General features: G+C 41.7%; 1 protein-coding gene across 2 annotated transcripts in view; it reads left to right on the top strand.

Annotated features, from left to right (window-relative positions):
- The window catches only part of xpo4 (exportin 4), a 56,457-nt gene that overhangs the window by 7,916 nt on the left and 21,557 nt on the right, over window positions 1-26,984 (top strand). The window contains exons 1-5 of one of the 2 annotated variants that reach the window (XM_076874742.1): window positions 796-865; window positions 3,472-3,588; window positions 3,693-3,846; window positions 16,353-16,465; window positions 26,674-26,831. In XM_076874742.1, coding sequence (XP_076730857.1) covers window positions 3,553-3,588; window positions 3,693-3,846; window positions 16,353-16,465; window positions 26,674-26,831 — 461 coding nt within the window. In that variant the 5' untranslated portion in view covers window positions 796-865; window positions 3,472-3,552. Of the gene's footprint in view, window positions 1-795; window positions 866-3,471; window positions 3,589-3,692; window positions 3,847-16,352; window positions 16,466-26,673; window positions 26,832-26,984 lie in introns of those variants that run through there. The other variant, XM_004573008.4, reaches the window with a different exon arrangement.

The raw sequence follows: 26,984 nt of genomic DNA, 5'->3' as shown, positions 1-26,984 counted from the left end.
CGACTGAGATAAAGAGATGTTGAATATCTCAGTGAACACAGGAGCTAGCTGGTATGCGCAGTCTCTTAGGATACGACCTGGGATGCCGTCTGGTCCTGCTGCTTTCCTGGTGTTCACTCTCTGGAAGGCTCTCCTTACTTCATGCTCGGAGATGACGAGCACGTTTCCGGTGCTGGCAGTATCTTCCTGTCTGCAGCCGTTAGCGCCGCTAACACTAGCATTGTTGGAGTCCTTAGCTGCAGCCTCGAAGCGAGCATAGAAAGTGTTCAGCTCGTCTGCCAGAGTCACGGCCGCGTTCGTCATACCGGTTGTTGGTGCTTTATAGTCCGTTATTGTCCTTAGTCCCCGCCACAGGCTCCTAGAGTCACTCTGTTGGAGTTGTGACTCTAGTTTCCTCCCGTAGCGCTGCTTCGCCTCTTTCACCGCCCTCCGCAAGTTATATGACGCGGCTTTGTACGGGTCCATGTCCCCCGTCATGAGTCCCGTGTTGTAGGCAGCGGTGCGGGATCTCAGAGCGTTGCGGATGGTTTTATCCACCCACGGCTTCTGGTTGGGAAACGTTGTGATAGTCTTTGTCTCCACGGTATCATCCGCTAGTTTCCCGATGAATCCCACAACCGCTTCCGTAAACACGTTGACGTCATCGTCGGAGCTGTTTCTGAACATGCCCCAGTCTGCGTCATCGAGTGCATCCTGTAACGCGGCCACCGATTGATCCGTCCAGCGCGCGACCTTCCTCTGAACCGGAACTTCCTGTTTCAGCCTTTGTTTGTATTTTGGCATGAGGAAGATGGCGGCGTGATCAGATTTGCCAAACGGGGGGCGGGATTGATCATCATCAGGTTAAGCAAGAGAGGGGAAAAAGGTTTTTGTCTTTGTTCGTTTATTTTTAAATATGAGGATTTTTAGGTTTCATTCATCATACATTTGCACAGATAAATTGAAAAGAAACAACAGTTGAGACATTATGGCTCCAAGACTTCACATTTATACACTGTCAGAATAACTGAGTAATTGCCCAAAAAGATGGAAGAAGTTATCCAGACTTTGCAAATGTGCACAATTAATGGAAAGTATTGAGTAACTTCTTGTTAGTAAAACTGGATTAAAGCTTTGATTCGTATCTGTTATATTTGGGGCTTGGTGAGCCTCACTGGCTCCCTGGTTCAGATCTGGCTCAGATTACAGCGCAGTTGGAAAACAGAGAAAGAAATGGCACAAAGGCTATGTTGAGAAAGCAGCTTCAGGCATGTTCTTGCGGTTAAAAGAAAGGACATCGAGGACCTGTGCTTCGATTATTATCAGAGAAAAAAGGGAAAAAAAAACATACCAGGGTATAAAATTAATGCCAGAGTACTTGTGCGCCTTACCACATTTGCTCATTAAATGCAAAATAATTGTCTCCCATATATAGAAAATATAATCATATGACTTCAGCATGCTGCTCTGAAAAGAAATCCTAATCCAGTAGGTGGCACTACTTCATTTGTTTCTCATACGAGAAGGCAACTATGTTGTGTAAAGGGCTAAAAGTGCTTTTTTCCCGCCCCCTACAAATCAGACTGAATTTTATTGATCATGCACAAACTTATTTGTTGTTGTTTGCACTGAAATCCCCCAAATGGCCACCTTCTAATGACACCATGTTCCCCCAGTCTTTTGAATCTGGCCCTAAAGCCCTTTTTTGGTTATGACGTCTTCGTCAGACGTTGAAGTTGAACACTGTAAAATGTCAATAAAAACTGAATCTAATAAACCAATATTTTATTCACAAGGGAGCACAGAATAAGGATGGGACAGGACCATGTTTCTCACTGTGTAGCAACAACATTGTGTAAACATCTGGGAACTGACCCACTGCTGGACCTCTGGGAGAAGAATGCTGTCCCATTCTTGTCAGATAAAGGATTGTAGCTGTTCACAGTCCTGGGTCTTTGATGTATTTTTCATTGAATTATGTGCCAAAATGTTTTTATAATTGGTAAAAGGTCTGCACAGGCCACTTCAGCGGCTGAACTCTTCCACTGTGAAGCCATGCTCTTGTTATAGATGCAGTATGTGGTTTAGGAAATATTCAAGGCCTTCCCTGAAAAAGGCCTCATCTCAATGGGAGCATATGCTCCAAAGATCACAGGCATCGAGTGTCAATATTTGGCCTTGTCCTTTGCACGCAGAGATTTCTCCAGATTTTCGGAATCTTTTAATATTATCTTCACAAGTTTACCTCAAGGACTTTCTTTCATAAACTATTCCACTGTTTGTAGTGGGAGTTTTTTGCAGACTGGTAAACCTTTACCTCTGAGACACTCCTTAAGATTCTCTTTTTATACCTAATCATGTTATTGACCTGTTGCCAGTTTACCTAATTAGCTGCCAAATAATCCCCCAGCTGTTTCTCTTTGGTACCACTTTTGCTGCCCGATTCCAACTTTTTTGAGAGCTTTTGTTACCATCAAATTTGAAATGAGCTAATATTTTTCTTAATGATAGATTTTCTCTGTTTAATAATTTTCTGTGCTCTATTGTGAATAAAAGGTGAGCTTATGAGAATTGCAAATCATTGTTGTTTTTATTTACATTTTTACAGCATCCTAATTTTTTTTAATTGAAATTTGTACAGTGTTTTAAATATTGAATTTCAAAATCAATAATTAGTTGTTGAGACATATTAATCAAGCAACTCTTGTTCAGATTCTTTTTTCTTTTTTTATTTATTTTTAATCATTGTTTATCTTTTGGATGAACAAGAAATTTAAGGATATAATGGGTTGATTCGTCCTTTTTATATCCAGTGATGACTGGATATCTTCTTGCTGGTCCATAGACAAGCTCATACAAAAGGCAACACAAAGTGTTTTCTAATTTTTTGTTTTCTCTGCTGTCCAGTTAGTGCTCCTGTTACCAACCACAACTTGTTTTTGTTTCGCTTCTTCTCCGATTTGTGTATCGCGGGACATTCATCAATAGCACGCTCTAAAACATGTACACTTACGGATGTTTTTCACTGTTAAAGTTGCAGTTGCTCATAATAAACATGTCCTCAGTTTTAAACAATGAGATCAGTGTGTATACATGTAATTCCTGTAAACCAAAGCTCAGGCTTCAGATAGGATGCTGCGTTTTGGCTGTCGGCAAAGCTTCTCCAACCACTTCTGAAATCTTTTGTGCAGCCAATCAGAAGACAGGTGCTTTATTTGGAGCGGTGAGCTGCATTAAGAATAAGGAAACTGTAAATCATGTAAAGTTACTCTACTTGACTCCAAGAATAAAAAAAGTGCAGATGGGGATAACTGTAACATGCGCCCTTTAATCATCTGTGTTTGCAGTTAGCAGACGGTCTTTTCACGTGAGGCCTCAAGAGGTTTCCTTCTTTCCGGCTCGTGACAAATAATCTTCGAAAAAGATGGATGTTAGTGTAACTTTTTATGTAACCATTAACCTGCACAATCATACAATCATTCTCTTCTGCAGCAAACGCTGGCCTGCTCCATCCTGACCGCTCTGCTCAGTGAGTTCTCCAGCTCCAGTAAGACCAGCAGCATCGGCCTCAGCATGGAGTTCCACGGTAACTGCAAGCGACTGTTCCAGGTTTGTCCCCCACTGTCCCACCTGTCCTCTACGCTCTCCTGACGTATTCACTTTATTGCTCTTTAACTCATGCATCCATCTGTTCTTCCATCCACTTCTTCTAGGAGGACGGCCTCCGCCAGATCTTCATGATGACCATGGAGGTGCTGCAGGAGTTCAGCCGCCGAGAAAACCTCAATGCCCAGATGTCTTCTGTCTTCCAGCGCTACTTGGCTTTGGCCAATCACGTCCTCAGCTGGAACTTCCTGCCTCCCAATTATATCCTTTCTTTCTAAGAGACCAAGAGGTTTGATGCGAGGCTGGAAAGTCCACAATTAAAAAATTAAATTTTTAAGTCTTGACACATGAAGGTCAGGGGGAAAAAAACAGGCCCATCCAGCTACACTATTGAGCTCAATCAAACTACACTCTTTGTTTTGTCTTTGGTAACCTTGTTACATGTTTGATAGGATGGAGTAATAAGGTCTAGGAAGTCATATTTGTAGTGTTGATCATCACTTCAGCTGGTTATGATAATATTTAACATTTTATGTCAGTTTATGAGCTGAAATCTGAAAACATTGTTAGACACAACTTGAGTGCAAGAGGTTTGGCAATAACTGCGAAAGTTAAACAGTATTACGATGTTATATATATATATATATATAAAAAGTGTGTGTGTGCGTTTACGTGGTTGTCTGCTTTGTTTTTTGCAGACCTTCCTTCTTTTATTTTATTTACCCAAATATTTTTAGTCGACTTTGTTTGTAAGCATCCTTTTTCTGAAGGTTATGGGTTTCAGGAGGAGACTGAGGGGAATGTCCTCATAAGTGTAGGTTTTTATTTGTGTGTACTTTTATGTGTTTTTTTTTAGTGTAAATACAGCCTCACTATGGCCACCCTAATTGGTATTAGTATGTGACTATGCTGGTATGCATTGGCCAGGAATTCATATCGGTCTATCAGTTTTGCTTTGTTGTTCATCTCTTTTGCACACATCCGTGTAATCTTTGCAGTTGGCTGCATTGTTGAGTCGACATAGCCACTTAGAGTGTGTGTGTGCGTGTGCATGTGTGTGTGTCTTAGTGTGTGCGCAGCCATGCTCATTACAGTCTAAATCCCAACTGCTTGGCATCCTCTCTGCCTGTCTGAGGGGATCTGGAGTGGCGCTTGCTGCCAGCCAGGGCAGTGTATCATTTTCAAAGAGGTGTCTGTATGTCCATCCCCCGTATCATTCCAATACACCACCACCCCCGGCTCAGCTTGTCGAGGCTCCCCTTGGTATGCCCAGCTCGCTCGAAGCAATACGTGTGCGCTCTCAAAGATACACTTTTAAGTCTTCTGTTTGTGCGAGCACAGTCAATTTTTAGACAACAGTTGAATTTGAATTTAGTGTCGGGTGTCTATACGAAGCCTCCAGAGCAGTTGCTGTACGTGTGAGGGACCTATTAGGTTGAGATAATGTGACTGGGAGCTTGCAACTAATAGAAAATAACTGATGATTAAATATAAATTCCATTGTGTAATTAGAAGTCTAGATTGCTTGCAGTGCACATACCAGGCTTCTGCATCTGTTACGTGTAATAGCAGGATAAACTGACAATTGCTGGACCACAGCGTAGCATGACCACATTCAGTACAGGCATGTTAACAATAAGGCTGCTTATGCTAGCACTCATATTGTTAGCTACACTGATCATTTTCTTCCTTAGTTTGGGAAGCTCATAACTTCTTCCACAGCTTATTGCAGGCCCTGATGACTCTTGTCACGGGAGCAGACCATCAGCACGTCAGCGGGCTAAATGTAGATCCAGAAGTGTTGCTGTGTTTACTCTTCTATCAACAAATAGTCTATATTTGTTGTTTGTGCTGGCTGGCTCTCTTCTGTCAACAGGACTAAACCCAAAATACTTAAAGTTTACTATTTACGTTTCATTTGCGACTTGCAGCCCCATGTTTCACAGTTCACTGAGCTCAGCTGGATGTTCCTTCATCAGAAGCTGCGCTTAGGTTTTTGTGCAGTGCACTACAATATATCATCTCACGATGGCACATCAGTGTCATCTTATCGGAACAAGGAGCATTCTATCTATATACCTACATACCATTTTATAGCTTGATACCACCCAAGCCTTCTAACCAGACTCTATTTATAAATGCAAATGTATTATTTTTTTTTAACCAGATTTCCAGATGATATTATAACATTGCATGTAGTAGTATTGAGGAATTTTTCATCTTCGCACACCCTGACTTTAATAGAATTTTAATCTTTTGTTTATTCAGAAGAGGTGAATCTTGAAAATTGTACAGTCAATCCTATGAGCCTGTACATTGCACATGACAAATGTAATCACTTTTATAGTTGATATTTTAATGTGTAATGTTATTTTAAATTGAACTGCAACCATAAGAGCAGGTAGTGCTTCAGTTAGCTTGAATGACTGAGAAGCAAAGATAACTGCATCATTTATATTTAAATCGCTGTATAAGCTGGATGCAGATAGAGCTGTAGTTCTCTGGTTTCTCGATGTTGAGTTGTCATAAATGTTCAGTGGACTGTCTTCGGCCATAAAAATAACATTTAAATTCTTAATTCAAGTGGTATTCTCCTTGATGTCCATGTGAGCGTATGTGACGTCTTCAAGTGTCTGTTGTTGAAAAGGGGAACAGATTGATGAAGACCACTGGGAGGCCCGGATAAGTGCGGCCGCCTGTCTGCAAGTGTCACAACACGCCTGTGCTGCTGCGTGGCGACGAACGTATGCCAGTGTGGTTATCAGGGGGCCTCTCGTTAATTGCATGGCTGACAGCAACTACCTTTCACACGAACACACACACGCACAAGCGCGCACGCATTTCTCTCCTAGTTCAAAAGAGCCTTTTTAAAAAGCCTCCCTCCCTCAGATGAACCGAGCGGCATGCATGTCATCTGTCCTCGCCGCCGTCTGAAGCTCGGCCCTTTGGCTCTGGTGTCATCTGGTGGAGACACGCTCCCCAGGCATTGGTAGGACACTGTCACTCCACACTGAGCTTGACTCTTGCCAGGGCCGCATTCGAGCCTTGAGGCTGTGGCGGCAGTCAGGTGCTGTAAATGGCTGTCTGAGCTAACAGATGGATAAGCCTCCATCCCTGCGTGTTTGTTTTATGTAGATTTTTTTCCTTATGATTTGGTTGTCTCTGCAATCAGTCTAAGTTCGTCTTTTCTCTGTAGCGGTTCATACTTTTATTTTTTTACCCATCTGTTTTTTTCCTCAGTCAAGAGGAATGTGTAGATTTCACGGCGTATCAGCTCCCTGAATGTCAAGTTGTTTCAAGTTAAAGCACGGCTTTCTGTGCCTCTGCCACTGAGACGGTGTCTAAATTGCGATGTCACGTGGCCTGTTTACTAGGGGTGCAACGATACACAAAATTCTCGGTTCGGTTCGATACTTTGGTGTCACGGTTCGATATTTTTTCGATACAAAAAAATGTTCATGCCTTTTTAATTTGTCATTTATTAAAATTATAAATATATATTCTAACTCAAAAGTACAGTTTTTAAATTTAATGTTGCTGAAACAACAAAGTAATAAAAATAATAAATCTATCTGATCGAGAAATCACTCATCTTTGGAAAAGAGTTTATTTCAGAGAAATGGCTCTTTCCAAAATAAAAGCGATACTATCTGCTTCTTCTGGGCTATATTCTCAGCAGCATATTAAACATATCAGGTCCCCCATAAGGAGAATCCTGTGCTAACGGCTGTCTAAATGACTCGGGTAAAGTTTGTAGCATGCGTGCTTGTTGTTTTTGTCTGCTTCCACTTGTCTTTGCACGAGGATGATGTCGGCGTAAATGTGCAGTCATATTCGTTGTGTTCCCACTAGTGGCGTTAACGTCATTTCAACGAGATTAACGCTGACAGCACAACGCGGCAAATCTCCGTTAACGAGCTACCGCGGATCGCCCCGTGCGTGGGGCTGGACGGCGTCAACACGTTAACGAGCTAACTGCGCTAACACACTAGTTCCCACCCATGTAATTGAGCATTGCGTGGCACATCCAACATACTGTTTTACTTTAGTACATGACTCGCTTACCTTCAGAGTCATACATCACATAAAAACCAAAATAATTCCAAACGCCAGATCTGAATGAGGGTGGGGGAGGTTCAATTTGCCATGTTGCAACCAGAGCTTAACTTCTGTCTCGCTAGCTTGCCCTGCACTCAGTGAATCTGCGTTCGACTACTCCGCCTAGGCTGCACTGTCGAGTGCAGATCCACTGAGCGCTCAACACAGACAGCATCGTCAGAAGGAAAGTTGATAAAATAAATAAAAAATTTTGTATTGTTCAATACATATGCGTACCGAACCGAAAGCACTGTATCGAACGGTTCAATATCGATACGAGCATCGTTGCACCCCTACTGTTTACACGTTTGTGAAGCTTAATAAAACTGGCATTACCTTCTCTGAGAAATAATTGCCCCCAGCTGCCTGAATAGGAGTTATTCTTGTACTGAAGAGACAGTCGTCTCTGCGTGGCTCGCTATTTTCTCGTCTTTAAGGATCAGTCTGTAGGCATTTTGACCCTCAGGTTAAGGTTAGGATTAGGAGCGTGTAAGCTGATGCTGGATGTTTGCCTTGGCCCTGACCTGTATGGCGAATCTTTAGCAACTACTGTCTAAACACAGGTGGGAGGGAGAATACAGATGCAGCATATGCTGATGGACATTTAGTCAGCCAGTGCATTTTTCAAGGCTGTGAGAAATTTCAAGTATATTCTGTTTCTAATTCTAATCATTTCACTTCTTGCTGTGCGTCATCGATGACATTAATTAATTAAATTAATATACAACCAACTTTCATAGCCTTGTCCACACAGTATTACTTCCTGATCTCGAAAAAGCAAGCTGACGTTGAGCACAGTGGTGTAATTACTGTGTTACTGCTTTAATCCAGTAGAGGGAGAATTAATGACAACTGCTGTGTAAACCGATGGGGGGGCCAAACAGTAGAGGAATATTGGGGTAAAGAAAGGGAGGGGGTGGCATCGCTGAGGAAGTATTCCTGGACTGTTATTTCACATGGCAAGGCTGCAATTGAGTCTTAAGACAGGATATATCACTTAAACCCTACCACGTGCCTTAGCATAGCGCTGCGGTCTTCACACAGCCACTGGCAGACTCTCATCCAGTCTTCCTGTGCAGCGGGCCCATCCTTAGTCTGGATCAACAATAATGAATAGAGGATATAGGAGAAGCTTGCTAATCCAGGATCCTCCAGCATCAAGGTTGTCTAGGCTTGCAAAACGTTGATTGCTGAGATGGACTGATTGTTGGCCATTTAAAACAGTTACAAAAATACTGTCATGCTGATTTGCAACATGCTTTGTCTGCAAGTAGCTACTGTTGTGAAGGAGCTGGAAATGTGAAGCTGAAATAGATGTTGCAAAGGGGCAAAATCAATTTAGTCACAGAGTTGCAGAAACTTGGCATTGGTTAGCCATTTGAAAACCAATCTTTAGTCTGCAGTCAGCAAACTAAAGTGAATCCTCAATACTGGCATTGATTGTTTTATGTTAAAAATTGGAGTCTGAGAACATGATCTCAGTGCAAGAAGAGAATAAAGGAAGCAAGAAGAAATTAACACAGAACCCCGTTTACCTTCAGCAGTGCTGTAATTCTTCATTGCAGAGTTTCAATAAGGTGCTGTATAGATTCCTCAGAGATTCTGGTCCACAATGACATGATAGCATTTTACACTTGCTGCAGATTTCTTGGCTGCACATCCTTATCTCCTGTTCCACCACAGTTAAAGGTTGCTCTATTACACTGGGATCTGGTGAATTTGGAGGCCGTTTGAGTACAATCAGCTCCATTGTCATGTTTAGGAAAATAGTTTAAGGTGCTTTGAGCTTTGTGACATGGCACATTATTCTATCAGAAGCAGCCACCAGAAGATGTGTACACTATGGTTATAAAGGGAGGGTCATGGTCAGCAACAGTACTCTGGTGTGCTGTGGTTTTTAAGCAATGCTCAGTTGGTGCTAAGGGATCCAAAGTGCTCCAAGAAAAATCCCCCACACAATTACACCACCACAAGCACCTTGACCCATTAATACAAGGCAGGATAGATCCATGCTTTCATGTTGTTTACACCAGATTCTGACCCTACCATTTGAATGTTACAACAGAAATCGAGACTCATCAGAGCAGGCAGCGTTTTTCCAGTCTTCTGTTGTCTGATTTTGGTGAGCCAGTGTGGTCTGTAGCCTTACTTTCCTGTTCTTAGCTGACAGGAGTGGCACCTGCTGTGGTTTTCTGTAGTTCTCAAGTCTTTCTATCGGCTTGAGAACTGCTGCTGACTGAATATTTTTCCCTTTTCATACAATTCTCTGTAAACACTCGGATGGTTGTGTGGGAAAATCCCAGCAGATCAACAATTTCAGAAAAACTCAGACCAACCCGACTGGCACAAACAACCGTGCCACATTCAAAGTCACTTAAAATACCTTTCTTCACCGTTCTGCTGCTCACTTTGAACTCCAGTTGGTTGTCTTGACCATGTCTGTGTACTTACGCAATGAATTGCTGCCATGTTATTGACTGGTTTAGCTATTTGCATTTAAAAAAAAAAAGAAGACAAAACAAAACTCACTGGCATCGTCCTTTTTTGCGTCCCCCTACAAGAGTTCACTATTGTGTTACAACCTGAAACATCTTAAAGATTGTTCATAAAATTCAGGATCCCACCAATTTCATATAAGAAGAGTTTAGTTTTAGCATTAGTTGCCAACAGTGTTATTTAAAAACATTGTTTAGGCTTTCATGGAGGCACAGCAAGAAATGACACAAAACAAAATGTAATAACTTTTCTGATACTTTAACTTCTTATCTAGAATGATGAAGTCAGATTTGTCCTTGGCTACTGTTGAAATATTGGTAAATGTAAATAGACCCTCGGTCTGTTAACGCTTGTTTTTTTTATTCTAGAAATCTGTAAAGGAGCTGACAACGTACCATTAGTGTTCATATTATTAAATTTATAGTTTGTTCACTTTGAGTAGCATGTGGTAACAAAATCATCAAACCAGATTTGGCGTTGAAATATTGTGTTGTTTGGACTTGTGGTGCACATAATTCAGCTGCTCAGTACGCCATGAAAGGAATCTGCCCACATTTGCTCCGTTTGAGTCGTGCGGTTGCTTTTTTGCTCAGCAGTGTGCATTGAATTATAGCTCACGAAGCGAAAGAGGATGGTTTTTAACTGCAGCTGTGTTCCCTCACGTTTCGAAGAGGGGAGCGCTGCTTTGATGCACAATACCTGGGCTGAGGTAGTGTGCATCCATGAGTGCTGAACAGCCAGCTGTTTCTGATTTATTAGTGTTTCTTTGTTGGCTGGAGTTAATGAAGGTGTTACAAAGTTGGTTTGAATGTCTGTATGATGGCAGTTTTGGAAGCTACATGTGAGAGCTCTGGGTTTTCAAATCTCTTCATTTGTATTTGATTTAAACTCTTGTGGTCAGTGGTTTACTGTGTGTGTGCGTGCGTCTGTCAGTACATCTTATCTCTGCAGTGGGAAAACTGACGTGTCACTCTGGTTATTCCTGAACCTGCTGGAACAGTTCATATAGTAGCAGGTGATGTCTTTTAAAAACCCACCAAACCACAGCCACATGTCCTAGTCACTCCATGCATATTACTCATCCTGGAGGCACGTACGCTACACACACGCACACAAACGCACACTCAACCACACCATCTTTTTTTTTTTTTTTTTTTTTTTTTTTTTCCCTCTTGTTTTTAAAAGAGCTGTTGAAGTTGTAAATTCACTCGTCAGCTCAGCAAGCTCCTCTGTTTATAAGCAGTGAACGTGAAGTGCGTGAACAGTTAGTGAGAAGTGGGTATTCAAACTGTAACTTTTAAGTCATGTAACTGCTTTAGAAAAGTACATAAATGTTTTAATCGTATTTAAGTGAGGAAATAAAAAATTGTCCGTAGTTTCTTTTACACAAAGGACATATTGGGTGTACCACATCTATAAGTAAACCCAGAGAACATGCACGAGCCATGCCATACTAATAGCCAGTGCTTAACGGTCATAAATTACATTAGTTATTACAAATATATAAAAAATGTAATGTCATTATAATTCAATTCAATTCAATTCAATTTTATTTATACAGCGCCAAATCACAACATAAGTCGCCTCAAGGCGCTTCATAGATACAGAGAAAAACCCAACAATCATATGACCCCTATGAGCAAGCACTTTGGCGACAGTGGGAAGGAAAAACTCCCTTTTAACAGGAAGAAACCTCCGGCAGAACCAGGCTCAGGGAGGGGCGGGGCCATCTGCTGTGATTGGTTGGGGTGAGAGAAGGAAGACAGGATAAAAGACATGCTGTGGAAGAGAGACAGAGGTTAATAACAGATATGATTCAATGCAGAGAGGTCTGTTAATACATAGTGAGTGAGAAAGGTGACTGGAAAGGAAAAACTCAATGCATCATGGGAATCCCCCGGCAGCCTACGTCTATTGCAGCATAACTAAGGGAGGATTCAGGGTCACCTGGTCCAGCCCTAACTATATGCTTTAGCAAAAAGGAAAGTTTGAAGCCTAATCTTGAAAGTAGAGATAGTGTCTGTCTCCCGAATCCAAACTGGAAGCTGGTTCCACAGAAGAGGGGCCTGAAAACTGAAGGCTCTGCCTCCCATTCTACTTTTAAATACTCTAGGAACAACAAGTAGGCCTGCAGAGCGAGAGCGAAGTTCTCTAATAGGGTGATGTGGTACTACAAGGTCATTGAGATAAGATGGGGCCTGATTATTTAAGACCTTGTATGTGAGGAGCAGGATTTTGAATTCAATTCTGGATTTAACAGGAAGCCAATGAAGGGATTATATTATATTCACCTACAAATACTTAAAGGTAGGTAAAGTGCAATAAGAGGTTAACAAGTAATGTTTTTACAGGAAACAAAGAAAGAATTATGCTGTAATTTAGGTAACGTGTTAGTAATTTTAGGTAACGCGAGTCATTTTAGTGCTACTTAATTTCAGGTGTTTTACAGGAAGGGTGACAAATTATTCTGCAAGTAATTTTAAGTACTGCGTAATTTCTTGGTAATTTTGTGGTTAAACAAGCAATATTTCCCCGTCTTACATTGCAAGTAGTCGAGTAGTGGAGTCTTTTAACTTTACCTAACTTCCAGGTATTTTACAAGAGAGGAGAGACTCCGTTTGAACAATGATTGTAAAAGGAAAAAAAATTAAGTCAGACTCAGTGATTGTAAGGTCGTGATTGCCTATAATAGTGATGGCATGTATTTTTTTTCTTGTAAGTTAAAGGAAAACAGTCCTTATCGCATTAATATTGGTAAAATAAAAGAAGAGTTGAATAAAAGAACATGGTGCACAGCAACATGGCGACTGTTAAATAAAGATGTAGGAGGAGAAAATGTTTCCACTCCATAATATGGTCTTGTAAGAACCTGACTTATTTTAGCAGGCCTGCCCTTAAATATTTACTTTCAAATAAAATAATTAAAATTCCATTTCGTTACAAGGACATTGCACAGGTATAAAAAGTGTTAATAAGCATGCTGCACTTGGCTATATTATGTTATCTTTTTCCTAGAAAGTTGCTTCCAAGTTATTTTCAGTCATCTGCTTGGAAGTTGTAAAGATAACATGTATTCCTGAGCACTAGTGTTTATAATCTGCTCTTAATCCAATACAGTGGAGGGTTCAAACCAGTTACATTTCTTCCAGTTTTCCTCTAATTCTGCCTGTCAGACTGCATCACTGCTCTGTCCATCTGCATGAAATGTCTGAAGTAGCTGTGTAGTTATCATTCCTGAGGTTTTGTGAGTTTAGTCTCAGTCATTTGATCTTTAGGAGTGTTTGTACGACCTTTATCACAGAGGTGGTCCCTCCCTGTGGAGACTGCGTCTAGTTGCGTGTCGCAAGTTAGCCGCACTTGCATTAGGACCACGCGTTAACCTGCTTCTCTCTTTTGTCTCTGGCCTCATAAATATATTTTTTTTTCTCCTGGGCTTTTTCACTGATGATTGACAAACAGGAATTTGATTTAGAACATGACAGGAACGTTAAAAGGCAACAACCTTGGTTAGTTTTATAAAGCCAACATGACAACTGACATTTAAGCTAAACAAAAAAAAGAGTGTTTAAAATCAAGTTAAGAGGGGCTTTCAGAGGAACTAATTGTGAAAGGAAAGTGTTTAATCAGAATGAAATGGTTAACTCCAGTTGTTTGTTAGTCATTGAGGAACACTCACTACTTATCTGACCTCTTTCTCATTCCCCCTAAGGTTCAGTTAGAGGTCCTGTGCCTCGCCACGACTATTTTTAAAGTAGCCTGAAAGCCAATCATTGGATGGACGGACACACACACAATCCCACAGGCCCTTAAACAGGTGCCAACTTCTGTGCCGAGAAGTGTGGTGTGGTGTGTTGTGGTGGGGTGTGTGCACGGGGAGTGACTGTCGACTGGTGTGGCAGGAATGCGTGACCTTGCCAGCCTCTGTCGCCGTTTGGCTTTGATCAAACATTCCTATGGAAGTTTCCTTGTGCTGTCACTGAGCCGCAGGGTAGTGATATGGATCGGTGTGCTTTTTTTTTTCTTTTCTTTTTTTAATCTTGTTTTGTTTTGTTTGTTTGTTTTTAAGTTATTTTTTCGTTGGGTTTTTTTTTTTCTCTCCACCCTGTGTGTCCCTGAGTTTCATGTGAGGGGAGGGTGCAGCTTTGGGTGTGCAGTTAGCGCGTCCTGCCTGTGCCTGCGCAGGTTCTCCTGTATAACCCAACAGTCCAAATACTTGCATGTTGGGTTAACTGATGATTCAAAGTTGGCTGTGCACTTGAATGTAAGTGTGATTGCTTGTCTGACTCTCTGTGTTAGGTCTAGTGACCTGTGCAGGGTGTGTCCACCCCCCTACCCCGTAAAAGCTGACATAGGCTCCTGCCCTCAATGACCCTGAATTTGATAAGCAGTTAGGAAAATGGATGGATAGGCCAGTTTAGCCTTTGGGTTTAACTTGGGATTTAGCAGTTGGTAGCAACTATGGAAATAAATTTTTCACACATGAAAGCCGATGGTTCTCCTCAGTTGTAGCTGATTCTGGTCGGGCCTTAAACCGTTCCTCTGGCAAACAAAATATTTGATGTCATCCTTTGGTTTGGGATAGTGTCTTTTGTTTTCTGTCAGAAAAATCCATCTGTCCATGCGCTTTAAGCAGGTTATGAGAGAATGTGTTAGAAAAATATTCAGTAAATTAATTCATAATGAAAAGCGTCAACTGAAGCTGTGAAGCTGTTGATATATACAGATAATCTCAGGTTTATTGAGTCTCCTGTGGGAGTTTGTTTTGACGAGGCCGGCGTTGGAGGGAGGATTGCAGAGAGGCCATGAAGAGAGAGGTTTGATGGATTGTTCTCTAGTGAGGTAAGAGATTGTTTGCACTTCCAAAAGCCAGGAGGACAGAAAACAGAAGGAACCTACTTGTTGTTTGATTTGTGGTGAAAATGTATTTTACAGTAGGAGACAAATTTATTATTTTTGGGGGGATAAGGAAAAAAGAAGTGGTTCTTGATGGTGGTTAATAAAGCAAGACAAATTGTCTGATGAGTGCAAAGTGTTGTGGGTTTTTGTGAGGTGCTTGGTTAAGGAGAGAGAAAAGCCCCGGTTGGCCTAGGGAAGGGAAGTAGTAAAAAGGATTGTTCTTGATGAGCTAAGGAGAAAATAAAAAGCTTGTTGTGGATGTGTCTTTAGAGTTTTAGAATAAGGACAGGGAGAGTGTGTGTGTGTGTTGTGGGTTTGTGAAAAGCTTGTGGGTGCAGAGAAAGTCTTAAATAAGGAGACTGTGTGTTGTGAGAGCGTGGAAAACAGATTTGTTTGGGAGAAAGGAGACGAGGGACATTAAGATGAAAATGTTTTTATAGCCTTCAGAACAGAGAGTGATTGTGGGTTTAAGATGATGGTTTCAAATGAGAAGGTCGGGTTGTGCGGACAAGGAGAGAGAAAGTGTCATGTTAGGACCAAGGAGTACAATTTAAAAATGTTCATGAGGGAAAAGAGTGTTGATTGACATGAGAGGACAGAGTGTGATAGAAGTATGAGGGGGGCCTTGGTTTCAGGACTGGGAAGCAGTCCGAAGGAGGGACAAAGTGATTGGCTGAGGAGGGAGGGGGAGTGTTTCAGGGCAGTAAGGAGTCTCGAGGACGTCTTGCAGAGGAGTGGACAAAGAGGCAAAGTGTGGATTGGCTGCGGCGAGAGTGTGTCTGGAGCTTTTCAGATCTTGAGGAAGCAGAAGAGAGAAAACAGCGAAAGAAGGGAGGGCTGGTAGGAAGAGGGGTGAATAAGAGGACAAGAAGGGAAGAAGGTGTCAGGCAAAGTCAGAGGGTAAAGACCGGGGAAAGTCTGAGAAAGCAGATGGAGGGAGAGGGACAGTGGGCAAAAGTGTGAGAAAGAAGTTGAGATTTACTGTGTGGGTAAAAGCTGTGGCAAATGAAGAGCTGACAAAGGAGAAAGAAGGAAGAGCGAAGAAAACAAAGCCACCAAGGAGGGCAGGGTGAGAAAATTAGAAAAAACAAAAACTCGTGGAATAAAGATTGACAGGGTCAATGAGAGGAAGAGCTGGTTAACAATTGACAAGTTTCTGCTGCCAGTCAAACGAAACCAGAATATCAACTGAGAGTGTGCTCTTTGTGTGGTACTCCTCCCTCTCCTCCTCCTCCTCCTCTTCATGCTGTTACTGGCCTTAACTGGCGGCGATTCACTGGGGCGCCACTACATCGCCATGTTCGAGGCCACGCAGAACGTCACGCTTAAGCCCACAGAGACCTGGAGGGAAGCGCTATTGGACACACGTGTCATGGACCTCTTCTTCACTGTGAGTATCCCGTCCATGCTGGATCTCTGTTTTTCTTCTCAGAGCTCTACCAGCTTCTCAAAGTTGTATTTTATTTTAATTTATTTTGAAGTGTTTGATGCTGAATTTGAACCTTAAACCCTGATGTGAAGTATCATGAGTTCCTCTGCACACTTTCGCATGCATGAAGTTGTTACAGTAGCTTCTGATGAAACTTGTATAGCAATGGTTGCCTCCACCAGAATCACCACTACACCAGAAGACTTCTTTTCCCCAAAGTTTTCATCCAAAACAAAGTCATTTTGTCTCTTTATTGTGTTGTTCTTGTCTCCTCCTTTCCTCTCCTGACAGGCGGTTTATTTATTATAAGCAAAGAGAGAGAACTCGTCTTTTCATGTGGGGCAGAAGGATTTCATTTGACCGCCTCGTTTGGCACATCTTAAGTTTGCACTAGCTTTGTGGGTTTATTGAATGCACCATTAAGTAGATTTATGAGTGCTTTGCCGTGGGGTCGTGTTATTGTGTTACTGTCCAGAGGACCGCCCGGTGAAGTAAATGTGTATTTTTGTTCCGTGTGTTTTAAGAGACGGCCCACGCTGGCTGAGCACACAGTGCGGATGAGAGGATTGGAACAAACTGGTCAGCTCTTCTTCCTTCCAGCATCCATCTATGCTCACTGGCAGCCAGTTACCAGATACTGCTTCACTGTACAGCCTTTCAGTTGCCTGCTGCCATATGTGGCTCCTTCCTTTTATCTTCCACCTGTCTTCTACATCTCTACTAAACGCTACTGAAGCTGTGGGCTCTTTTGCAGACATACTGCCGAGAGCTGACAGGCTTCGATTGTTTAGTTTTTACAATTGTGGTCACACATCAAGCCTCGAGGTGGCTAACTGGGAAACCCTGGATGGGTGACTGTTGATTTCTGCTTAGGTTACAGACGGTAGAATTAACATCTGCATCAGTGATCTGGACTCCGGCTGATCCCTCTCTCTATATTTTAGGGCATATAATACAGATCAGTGTTGTTGTGGTGCCACAGCTTATCTTGGGTGTTATTCTTTACAGTGTGCGGCTACTTCCAACATTTTACAGCATCGTGTCTCTCACTGGTTTCAAAAGCTTAACTATATCAGGAGAATTCCCCATATTCTAGATTTGAATCCAGTTTACGAGTTTTGAGGAAGAAACTGAAAAATCTGCAGAAATTATTTGATTCAATCCAGTGAACATGAAAAAATCTTAAGGGAACGTGACCACCAAAGGGACCCTCCCTCCTAATAATGGTATGCTTTTTTCTTTTTTTTTGTATTCATGTCAAGTCATCTGCACTTTATGCTTCCATCAGTTGAAAATTTGGGGCTTTTTAAAAAAAAAATAAAAAATCAGGATTTAGCATTTGTCCACAATGCCAGAACTACTACCATATAGTTGAGTTTGAGTTGTTGTTGTTGTTGTTGTTCAATGATTCACGTTAAGATGTGAAAAATGAAATGTCATAATTTATTTATTTGTGAATTATTCTGAATGCGATATTTCATTGGTTATATGTCTGCATATCCTGTTGGCCAGAGGTCTGAGTTATTCTTTCTCAGCTGCGACTACAATCCTGTCATTTTCCTCTGCTGTGTCTGGAGAGCTTTGTTGCTGTTGAACTGGTGAAACACTCATGTTTTGTTCATAAGCCCTCATTTGCATTGCCTGATAATTACCACTCTTTGACAGTCTCAGTCTTTTTTTTCCTTCTTCTTTTCTCTCTACACAGCAGAAAGTTTTCCCTCTGATTGTCACAACTTTGATCACAAAGAAATCACCATTAACTGTAATTGGCGCTAAGCAGTGGATGTAATCACAGTTTGTTGTACAAATTACAGCAGCCTAATCAAGGACTTGATTGGCTGATCGCGGCCGTTTGGCTCGAATAAAAATATTTGTCGTTTTTCCGTAGCTTCTCTTTGCTGCTGGAATCTGCGGGAGGCTTTTTGCGGCGGTTTCAGTTGTCAGACCTCCCGTTTCATCTCTCGCTGCGGTATTTCTAGTAGCTCAACTGTTTGTTATTGTAAGGCTGCTGTGGAGATGTCAGCTGCCGGTGTGTGCGTGTCTGTGTGCGTATGTTGCACCATCATCCTTCTTGTGTTGTCTCCATTTTCATGTGTGTTGCTAACACACGTCCGTCTCTGCGGGATTATGTCAGTTTGACAGTTTGAGCTTGTGCACTAGATGTTTGTGCATACCCTCTGTTTGGATCTGAGGTGTGTTTGGGTGTGTTTATTCACTTTAATGGGATACTCTGCTGTCTCAGCTGCCGTGTGTCCCTGAGTGGCAACAGGCTAAAGAGTGTGTCTGTGTGTGTCGAGGGGGGGTCTTATAGACACGCGCCATCAGGGTCACAGTCCAGTGGCAGGATTAGAACCCAGCCCAGGATTAGGGGCCCCTGTTAACAACCACAGTAACCCAACCATAACACACACACACACACACACACACACACACACACACACACACACACACACACACACACACACACACACACTTCATCCTATTGAGGGCCTCTTGGGAGTCTCCCTCTGTCTGTGGGTGGGTGCCTATCAGTCTCCCTTCCTTTGCCCTCTTTATCAGTGCTGTGAGTTTAAAAAAAGAAGCTGTTGTGAATGCAGACAAAAAAAGTTTAGTTGTTGATCAGAGACATTGCACATATTGTTGATTTATTTATTTTTGTTTACCCCCTAAGCTGTAAAAGGCTGATGGGGTATTGTCACCACACCTCCAGTGGGCAGGCAGGCAAGCTTGTGAATCCCAGAACTCAAGAAGGAGGCGATGTACGATTTTCAAATTAATACCATAGGTCTTCGAATCTCGCTAGCCTCAACCTCAAGGTCAGAGGTCAAGTTTTCTTAAAATCTTGTGAACACAATACATCAGGAAAGATGTCCCCTAGGATTTTCAAATTGATGCCATATGTCCATCTACTAGGAAGCTGAGGGGAGTAGCACCGGCAGCTGCCAGTATTTTAAAATTTTATTTATTTCTTTTTAAATGGTCTTTTAAAAAAATGTTTTAATTCTCAGCAATCCAGAATATTTTTATAATTAAAAGCTCTGGACTTTTTCCTGTCAACGGTTTCTTTTTTCTTGTTTTTTCCCCCCGTGTTTATATAGAAGGAGGAAGCAAGAAACACAAGCTGCCAGGTGATCACAAAGAACTTCCGCAGTCCTTCACAGTAGCTGAAACTTACCTTGAAAGAAAGGGTAAAACTAAAAATTAGTGTTTATACTGTGTGTTATAAACATCAGTTAAACTTTACAGAATGACTTCCTGGTTAAACTTTGACTTGCCTGGAATGTGGACTATAACAAATCTGACCTTAATGGGGACAGAGCTTATGAGAGTACGGATGGTTCTTTAGGTCAGTAATTACAAAAGTAATGTAATGTAAAGTAATGTTAATAGTTATAAAGCTATGCAAATAAGGTCTAAATTGAACAGCAATAAATTGGAAGTAGCAGGTTAACTAAATAAAAGTCAAAGGCAGGCATTAAAGCAAGTGGCTTGAGTCAGTCTGTAAGTTCACTGACAATTACTAGAATGAATCTACAAACCAATGAGATAATACTGGAGGCAGATGATTAGTGACCACCCAGAGCAGAGGTTGAGATCTCCATTCTGGCTGAGAGGACGAGCACATATCTCAGAAGTCATCTTGATAATTATGCAGCGCGTCAAAGCCATTCGGCTGCTGAAAAGACGCTCAGTCCACCCAAGTGTCATTCTGGCCCCTTGGGTTTTTTGGAGAAAAGCACTTATCTGTTTTCTCGCTTTAGCTCGGGACAATTATGGCTGTGAGATTCAGGGAAGGGGGATGATGGATGAAGAGAAGAGGGTAAGAAACAAGAGATGGGAAGAAAATACAAACAGTAGGAGGAATGAGGGAAATGGGAAAGAGAGCGAGGAGAAAATTAGAGGAGGTGCAGGAATGGAAGGAGGTAATCTTGGTGGATAGAAAAAGATGGAGCAGACAAATACAATTTAGAGGGAGGGAATTGTGGATGCAATTTTCAGCAGTGAGAGAGGTTTGGGGATAAATGGGCTGCTGGAGATTGAAAGGAAGAAACCGCCACTGATTGCTCCTTCAAAATAAACGCACTCCACTTTTGTCGATTTTTAGCACCTCGTGATCACGGCGCACCCTGCCACTCCAACCGAAAAAGAAAGAGCAGAAAAGAAGGCAGCACAAAGGGTCGCGCACACAAGCGGAGGCACGTATGTTTTTGGCCCCCCAACTATGGATTTGTTGTTTGCTGTTTGTGTTTTTAGTTTCAGTTTGCCTCCAAGTGTTTAGAGAGCAGCATCAAATTGTGATTATGTACCCTCGCACTAACATAACTCATGCAATGAAATCAGATGCATCTGGTTTATTTCATCACGAGTAGACACGCACGCAGTGTGCAGTCGACTTGTGATCTTGTTTTCTTTGAAATGGATGCTTTAAAGACTGAGACCAGTTTGTTGTTGTGACTTTGATGCGTTAGGATGAAACCAGTCAGGTTTTGGGTTGTTTGCAATGGAATTGGATCAAGTTGGCAATTCTGATTAACTACTTCTACTGCCTCATAGATCTGAAACAGAAATTCTGAAGTTCCTCCACAAATAACGATGTTGTTGCTGCAGATCGGGGATTTAACTGCATAATGACATAGACGCTCAGGAAAGCAAGACCCCATGTATAGCCTCCACCTATATACATGCAATAGGTGGAGGCTGCTGGGGGATTCTCATGATGCACTGAGTATTTCTTCTTCAGGCACCTTTCTCACTCACTATGTGTTAATAGACCTCTCCGTGCTGAATCATACTTGTTATCTCTTCCACAGCATGTCTTCTATCCTGTCTTCCTTCTCTCACCCCAACCGGTTGCAGCAGATGGCCCCGCCCCTCCCTGAGCCTGGTTCTGCCGGAGGTTACTTCCTGTTAAAAGGGAGTTTTTCCTTCCCACTGTTGCCAAAGTGCTTCCTCATAGGGACTCACATGATTGTTGGGTCTTTCTCTGTATGTATTATTGTAGGGTCTACCTTACAATATAAAGTGCCTTGAGGCGACTGTTGTTGTGATTTGAGTTTGAATATAACCAGAATACAACAAGTTGGTACCTAGTTGAATTAAGTCTCATGTTGCAAAAGAGACGCATCATATAAGAGTTACATTCATTGGTGCAGATTGACACAGATTGCCGAAGTTTGTCAAACTGTCTGCATTTGTAAATAAGAAGGAACTTATTTGCAAACCTTCACCAAGCTGTCTCAGTCTGACTGTGGTTGGTTGGAGAATGGTTGCCTCCTACCATGTGAGCTGTGCAGTTCCTGTGCAATTGAATGTCGTTACCCAGCAGTTGAGGGTTTGCACACTCAACCTCTGGGTAACTAGTTAGTCACTGTAACTATTTGCAATCTTGCAATTTTTTTCCTATTGACAGAGCCATTAGGCATTTAAATTTACACATTTCTTTGAGAACCAGCTGGTTGTTAAGGTCAAAAGTTTAGTAACTAGGATTGTGAAATGCCTTAGTCTCTCATTTGCCAGTTGTACCTAGATATTTAGGTTACGGGATGACTCTCTACTAAACCTCTGCATCAGCTATTCTGAACTGAGAATGAGATAGAGGATGATAGAGTATATGCTGTGGGACATTTATCAAATTTGAGAGGTTTTCTAGGCCAGTTTTATTATGCAAATTTAAGTGCACGTTTTTTCTTTTTAATTCAGTATTTACAACAGTAGCGAAAACGAGCACCGAATTATAATTACTGTCTATTGTTTCTTAAGTTATATAAAATGTACTATATTACGATGTAGATTACTGGGATATGAAATTGCGTTTACATGCCAACTAGAAAAAAGCCTGCATGCGCTAAAGCATTACATGTTTACCAGTAAACACAATCAGTGTGGAGTGCAGGGACTAATGAGGCTGCAGCAGAGGCCTGCGGGCAGACAGTAACCCAATCTGAGACATGGAGGAAGAGAGAGTGATGGTGGAAAAGAGCGAGCGAAGACAATAAGTTGGGAGCACTGTGTTGATTTGAAAAAACAGAAAGATGAGCCTCTGAGCCCCCTGAGGTAACAGACACCAGGCTTTGTCTCCTTCTATAAATATCATTCCTCATTTCTCCCTGCCTTTCCCTTTCTCCCACTCCTTTTCTTTGTCTGTTCTTTTGCTCTTCGTCTGCATCCTCTCCCCGTCTTGTCTACCTGTCCTTTTCTTTCATTTTTTTTCTCTTTGCTGGTTCTCGTCTTCCTCACCCCACTCTACCACTCTTTCTTCTCTGCCTGGCTACATAATTTATCTACGATAGTGTCAGGTGTTGAAGCTTGGTACTTTGATATACACTGAAAAGCGTGTGTTTTGGAGTTTGAATCCTGTTTAATCTAATGAGAGCTGCTCTAATGAAAGTCGAGGTTTGGTGCCTTGTCAAAATATGTAGTAGTAAATACATTTGAACTTCAGGGTATCAATGATAATCTCCACAACAGGGAGTATTGCAGTCAGGATTTCATATTTGATAAATCTAGAAACCAGTCGTGCTAGTGATCAGCAACAGGCTTTATATAACAACATATTTTAACAGTGAATTTGCAATCATCTCCTATAGTTGTCTTCTATGGTCTTTTTTTAAGGCCTTTTTATTTTGGCGAGTTGATCAGTGAACATCAAATTTTTAAGATATCTGCCAGATTGATTTGCCCCTCCAAAGTTTTTGCTAAGATAGGTTTATTTTGTTTTTCAGTGTAGTGATGGCCTCTTTCACATGCAGCAGCATCTCTTTGGGCGTCAGAGTGTTGGAAAAACAACCAAACAAAGTTCAAGATGTTTTATGTGCTTAATTTGTGATGGAATAATCAAGGATTACTAGTGTTTGTCAGCGCGCCGATATTACACCCTCCCATTTCGTAACATAAAGTAGTTTTCTAAAGCGGAGTATAAAAATGATACCTGATTTAAATTTGTCTAATAGTCCCTTGAGGGTCGTCTCCTTGTCTACCTCTGGACTGTATTAGTGCTCCTTAAAAGTCAATTTCTTTTTGTACTTCCAGTCTGCAAATTTAAAATAGACCTGAAAATGCATCAGGCACAAAGTTCTTTGTCAAAATGACCCCGCTTTCATGTCGAGGACCATTATTAGCAATGAGAGCTGGGTCCCCAGCTACAGACAAATGGCAAAAGAGCAGTTTTCAGAGGAGGAATCTGCATATTTCAAGGCCAAAGGTGTCAGGAGCGCATTTCTTTCTTTATTTTTTCTGGTTTGATTTGTGAGTCGTGAACCATAAATCTGTTACCCTGAATTGGATTGTTAACACAATCCAAATCATGGCCAATTCCAATTCAGTTTATTGAAGTATGGGGGTGCCGGGGGATTTTGGCCACAACAAATCAAATCTTTGCTTATCTCTGCTTCGTTTGCCCGGTTTACCTCCCTGGAATGTTTTCATTTTCTTTTAAACACGATTTGAAGTTAAAGGACAAAGACGGAGCAAGGAGGGATGCGATGCTTCAATAACAGATTCTCGTAGCCTTGGAGCTTATTAAATTGGAATGAGAACTCACTAACAGAAGATGCCAAATGCTGGATCCACAGAAATTCAGGAGGATGGAGGTTGATTATCAGTTTATTATATAGCCTGTTCCCATTTAAAATGATGTGAACAAACTGAACTTTACAACCTTTTGAAAGAAGATCTTTTGTTTTGGAATAGAGTTTTTATTAAACTGGCTAAGATTCGTTTAAATAGCGAGCTATCCCTAATATACTGATAAGGGGTGTTTTTTATATTCCTCAAAATAAAGAAAATCACCTGTGCCAGAAAGCTCTCCTTGCTTTCATCCACTCCCCCCGGACACACTCACTCGCACGTGCTCGCTGAGTATCTCTACTTATAGTCAGAGTCGAGGCGACTGACATTACTGACATCGCATGGTTCACTCGCTGGTGCAGCTGCTTTTTCAGAGCTCGCGCTGTTCAGTCCTTGGGTCTCGCTTGGGTCTGCCTCTTACACCCCTCCCTCTTTCTCTCTCGCTCACTCACCAGTTGCCCCTCTCGCCTCCTCCCCTGTCCTCTCGCTGAGCTCTTCCAGAGGATGACTTCATGCTCTGGAAGAGGGCAGCGACGGAGAGGACTAACGTTATGCTACGTTAGCATCTGAGATCTCTTCCCAGCAGCGCGGCTTACGACAAAACGGACACCACAGCTGTAGGGAAGAGAAGAGAGGAGGAGCGGGGAGAAGGGGCGATAAAGAATTTAGGGGGGAAGCAAGAAGGGGAGAACATTTGAGGGGAGGAGGAGGAAGCACCAGCAAAAGGAGAGAGGGAGGTTGAAAGTTTGATTGCCTCAGCGATGGGGCCATGTGTTGGTTTAAGAGTGTGGAGTTGATGAAGGAGCACTCTCTCTGGATTTAAGAGGATGACAGTTGAGGAGACTGGAGAAGAAAAAGGAAAAGAGCCCGGACCGGCTGAGAAGAGAGCCACAGCGCACAGGAAGAAGGAATTTGAGCTCCAGACGTGCACATAGTGGAAACACATGTTGCTGAGAGGCTGTGATGACTTTCAGAGCTTTTACTGCTGCTGCTTTGCCATACACTTGCCTGTCTGCATGCACAGTCAAATCCAATAATGCTTTTTCTCTTGCTGAAGTGTGACCTTAAACAACAAACCAACCCTCGAATCCCACAACTGAATGGAAGCTCGCAACTGAGACGGAATCATCCAGTTTAGTTTTCGTTGTTTTTCTCCCCCATCAGGAGTCTGTTTCTTCCTCTTCTATTTTGATTGAGGCTGCTCAGCCATTGTTTGTTTGAGACCTGGGTCACAGTGACAGATCACAATCAATTCGCCATTTCACGACGCTTCAGTGTGCTGTGTAGTGGGATTACACCAGTGAGTATAAATCCTGCAGGTTATCAGCTGGTATGGGGTTTTTTGTTTTTTTTTTCGCTTTTGGGGACAGGAGGATGAGGCAGGTTCACCTTTTTATTCTTGACCTGAGACATTTCTATTTCAAAGTGGTGTTTGTTACATTGCAGTTTAATTTTAAGAATAAAAACTTATTAAAATGCAGAATGCCACGGGCAGTGTTTAATTATGACATAACAGTCACACATTGATTAGATATTATTTCAGAAATCATTATCATTAAACTTCTGATGGGTAAGACATATTGTCAATAGCGCTGTCATTAAAAAATATCTAAGAAAATGGTCCATAGAGGATGTGAACGGTCGGTCTAAGTATTCATGAATGCTGCGTGCTGCTTGTCTTTTATGAAAATATTACAGGTCAGTATATTTACAGGTCACTTGGTTGTGCCACAACAATCTCGCCTGGGATGGTTGGTCATGTTTGTTATTAGGAACAGACTACATTTTACTGGTCAGACACTTATCGTGGGCTTTTGTTCTTGAACCTGCCAGAAAGGTCTGACGATGAACATAATAATAATAATTTTAATAAATAATATTGTTGAAATTTAGGTGACAAATAATTTCACAGTAATTTGCAATGACTTTTGAATAACTGGAATACCATTCCTAAGTTAAAAGAAAGAGAAAATAAGACTAATAGGTTTTGCCGAGCCCACCCATTTTTGAAAAGATTTATATAAATCTTATAAAGTTTGTATCTGTCTTGTGTGAAACTTGTATGAAAAGCATACAAGAGTGAAAACAGATATAAGATCCCTAGAAAATTATATAAATGAAACTTGTATGTTTTGGACACTTCCTAAAACAATATATGAAAGTGGCCACTTTCATGAGTAAATCATATAAGCCTTCTATGAGTCACTATATGAAGTAGTCCACATCTGATGCAAGGCTTTTATAAGTTTTTTCTATTTCTTTTCCATATGGACAGGTCAAGTGTGTTCAAGCGCTGCTCAAGATTGTTGTTCTCTAGGTTATATTAATATTTGATCATGTGTAGTCCAAAAGAAACTTTTGTTTCCTTTTGGCTGATGAAGACTGATGAAAAAGATCATCTTTTCTTCTTCACTAAATTGTTAAAGCTGACAGACGGTGTTCAGCAGTTTTCCGTACGTTTGCTGTACAGGAGTACTTCATTATCCAGAGCACTCACTGCTTCATTGTGGACTGATTATTGTAGAGGTTCTGTCCTTTTTATGCGAAGGCTCTGCTTTTCTACTTTAAAAACAATGATAAAAAGAAATTCTCCTCTTGTTCAGGTACACAGGAAGATTCGAGAGGACTCTGACATGGCCCAGGATTCCCTTCAGTGCCTGGCCCAGCTGGCCTCCATGCACGGGCCTGTATTCCCAGATGAGAACGCCCAGATCTCTTACCTGGCCCACCTGATGGAGGGGCTGCTCAGTATGATCAATGGGTGAGTGACTATAATAGTTACTGCAGTAGTCTTCGTTTATGTGCTTGTGTTGAGGTATTGAAGTCGAATTTTGGCACAGGTATGGAGAAATGTATCAAAAGTAGATACCAAATTGAATTCTTGTTATTGAGAAACATTGATGTTTTAGCCATG

The sequence above is a fragment of the Maylandia zebra genome, linkage group LG16 (assembly GCF_041146795.1).
Source record: "Maylandia zebra isolate NMK-2024a linkage group LG16, Mzebra_GT3a, whole genome shotgun sequence".
NCBI lineage: Eukaryota > Metazoa > Chordata > Actinopteri > Cichliformes > Cichlidae > Maylandia > Maylandia zebra.
Note: the sequence above shows the minus strand (reverse complement) of the source record. Positions and strands in the feature narration are given on the sequence as shown.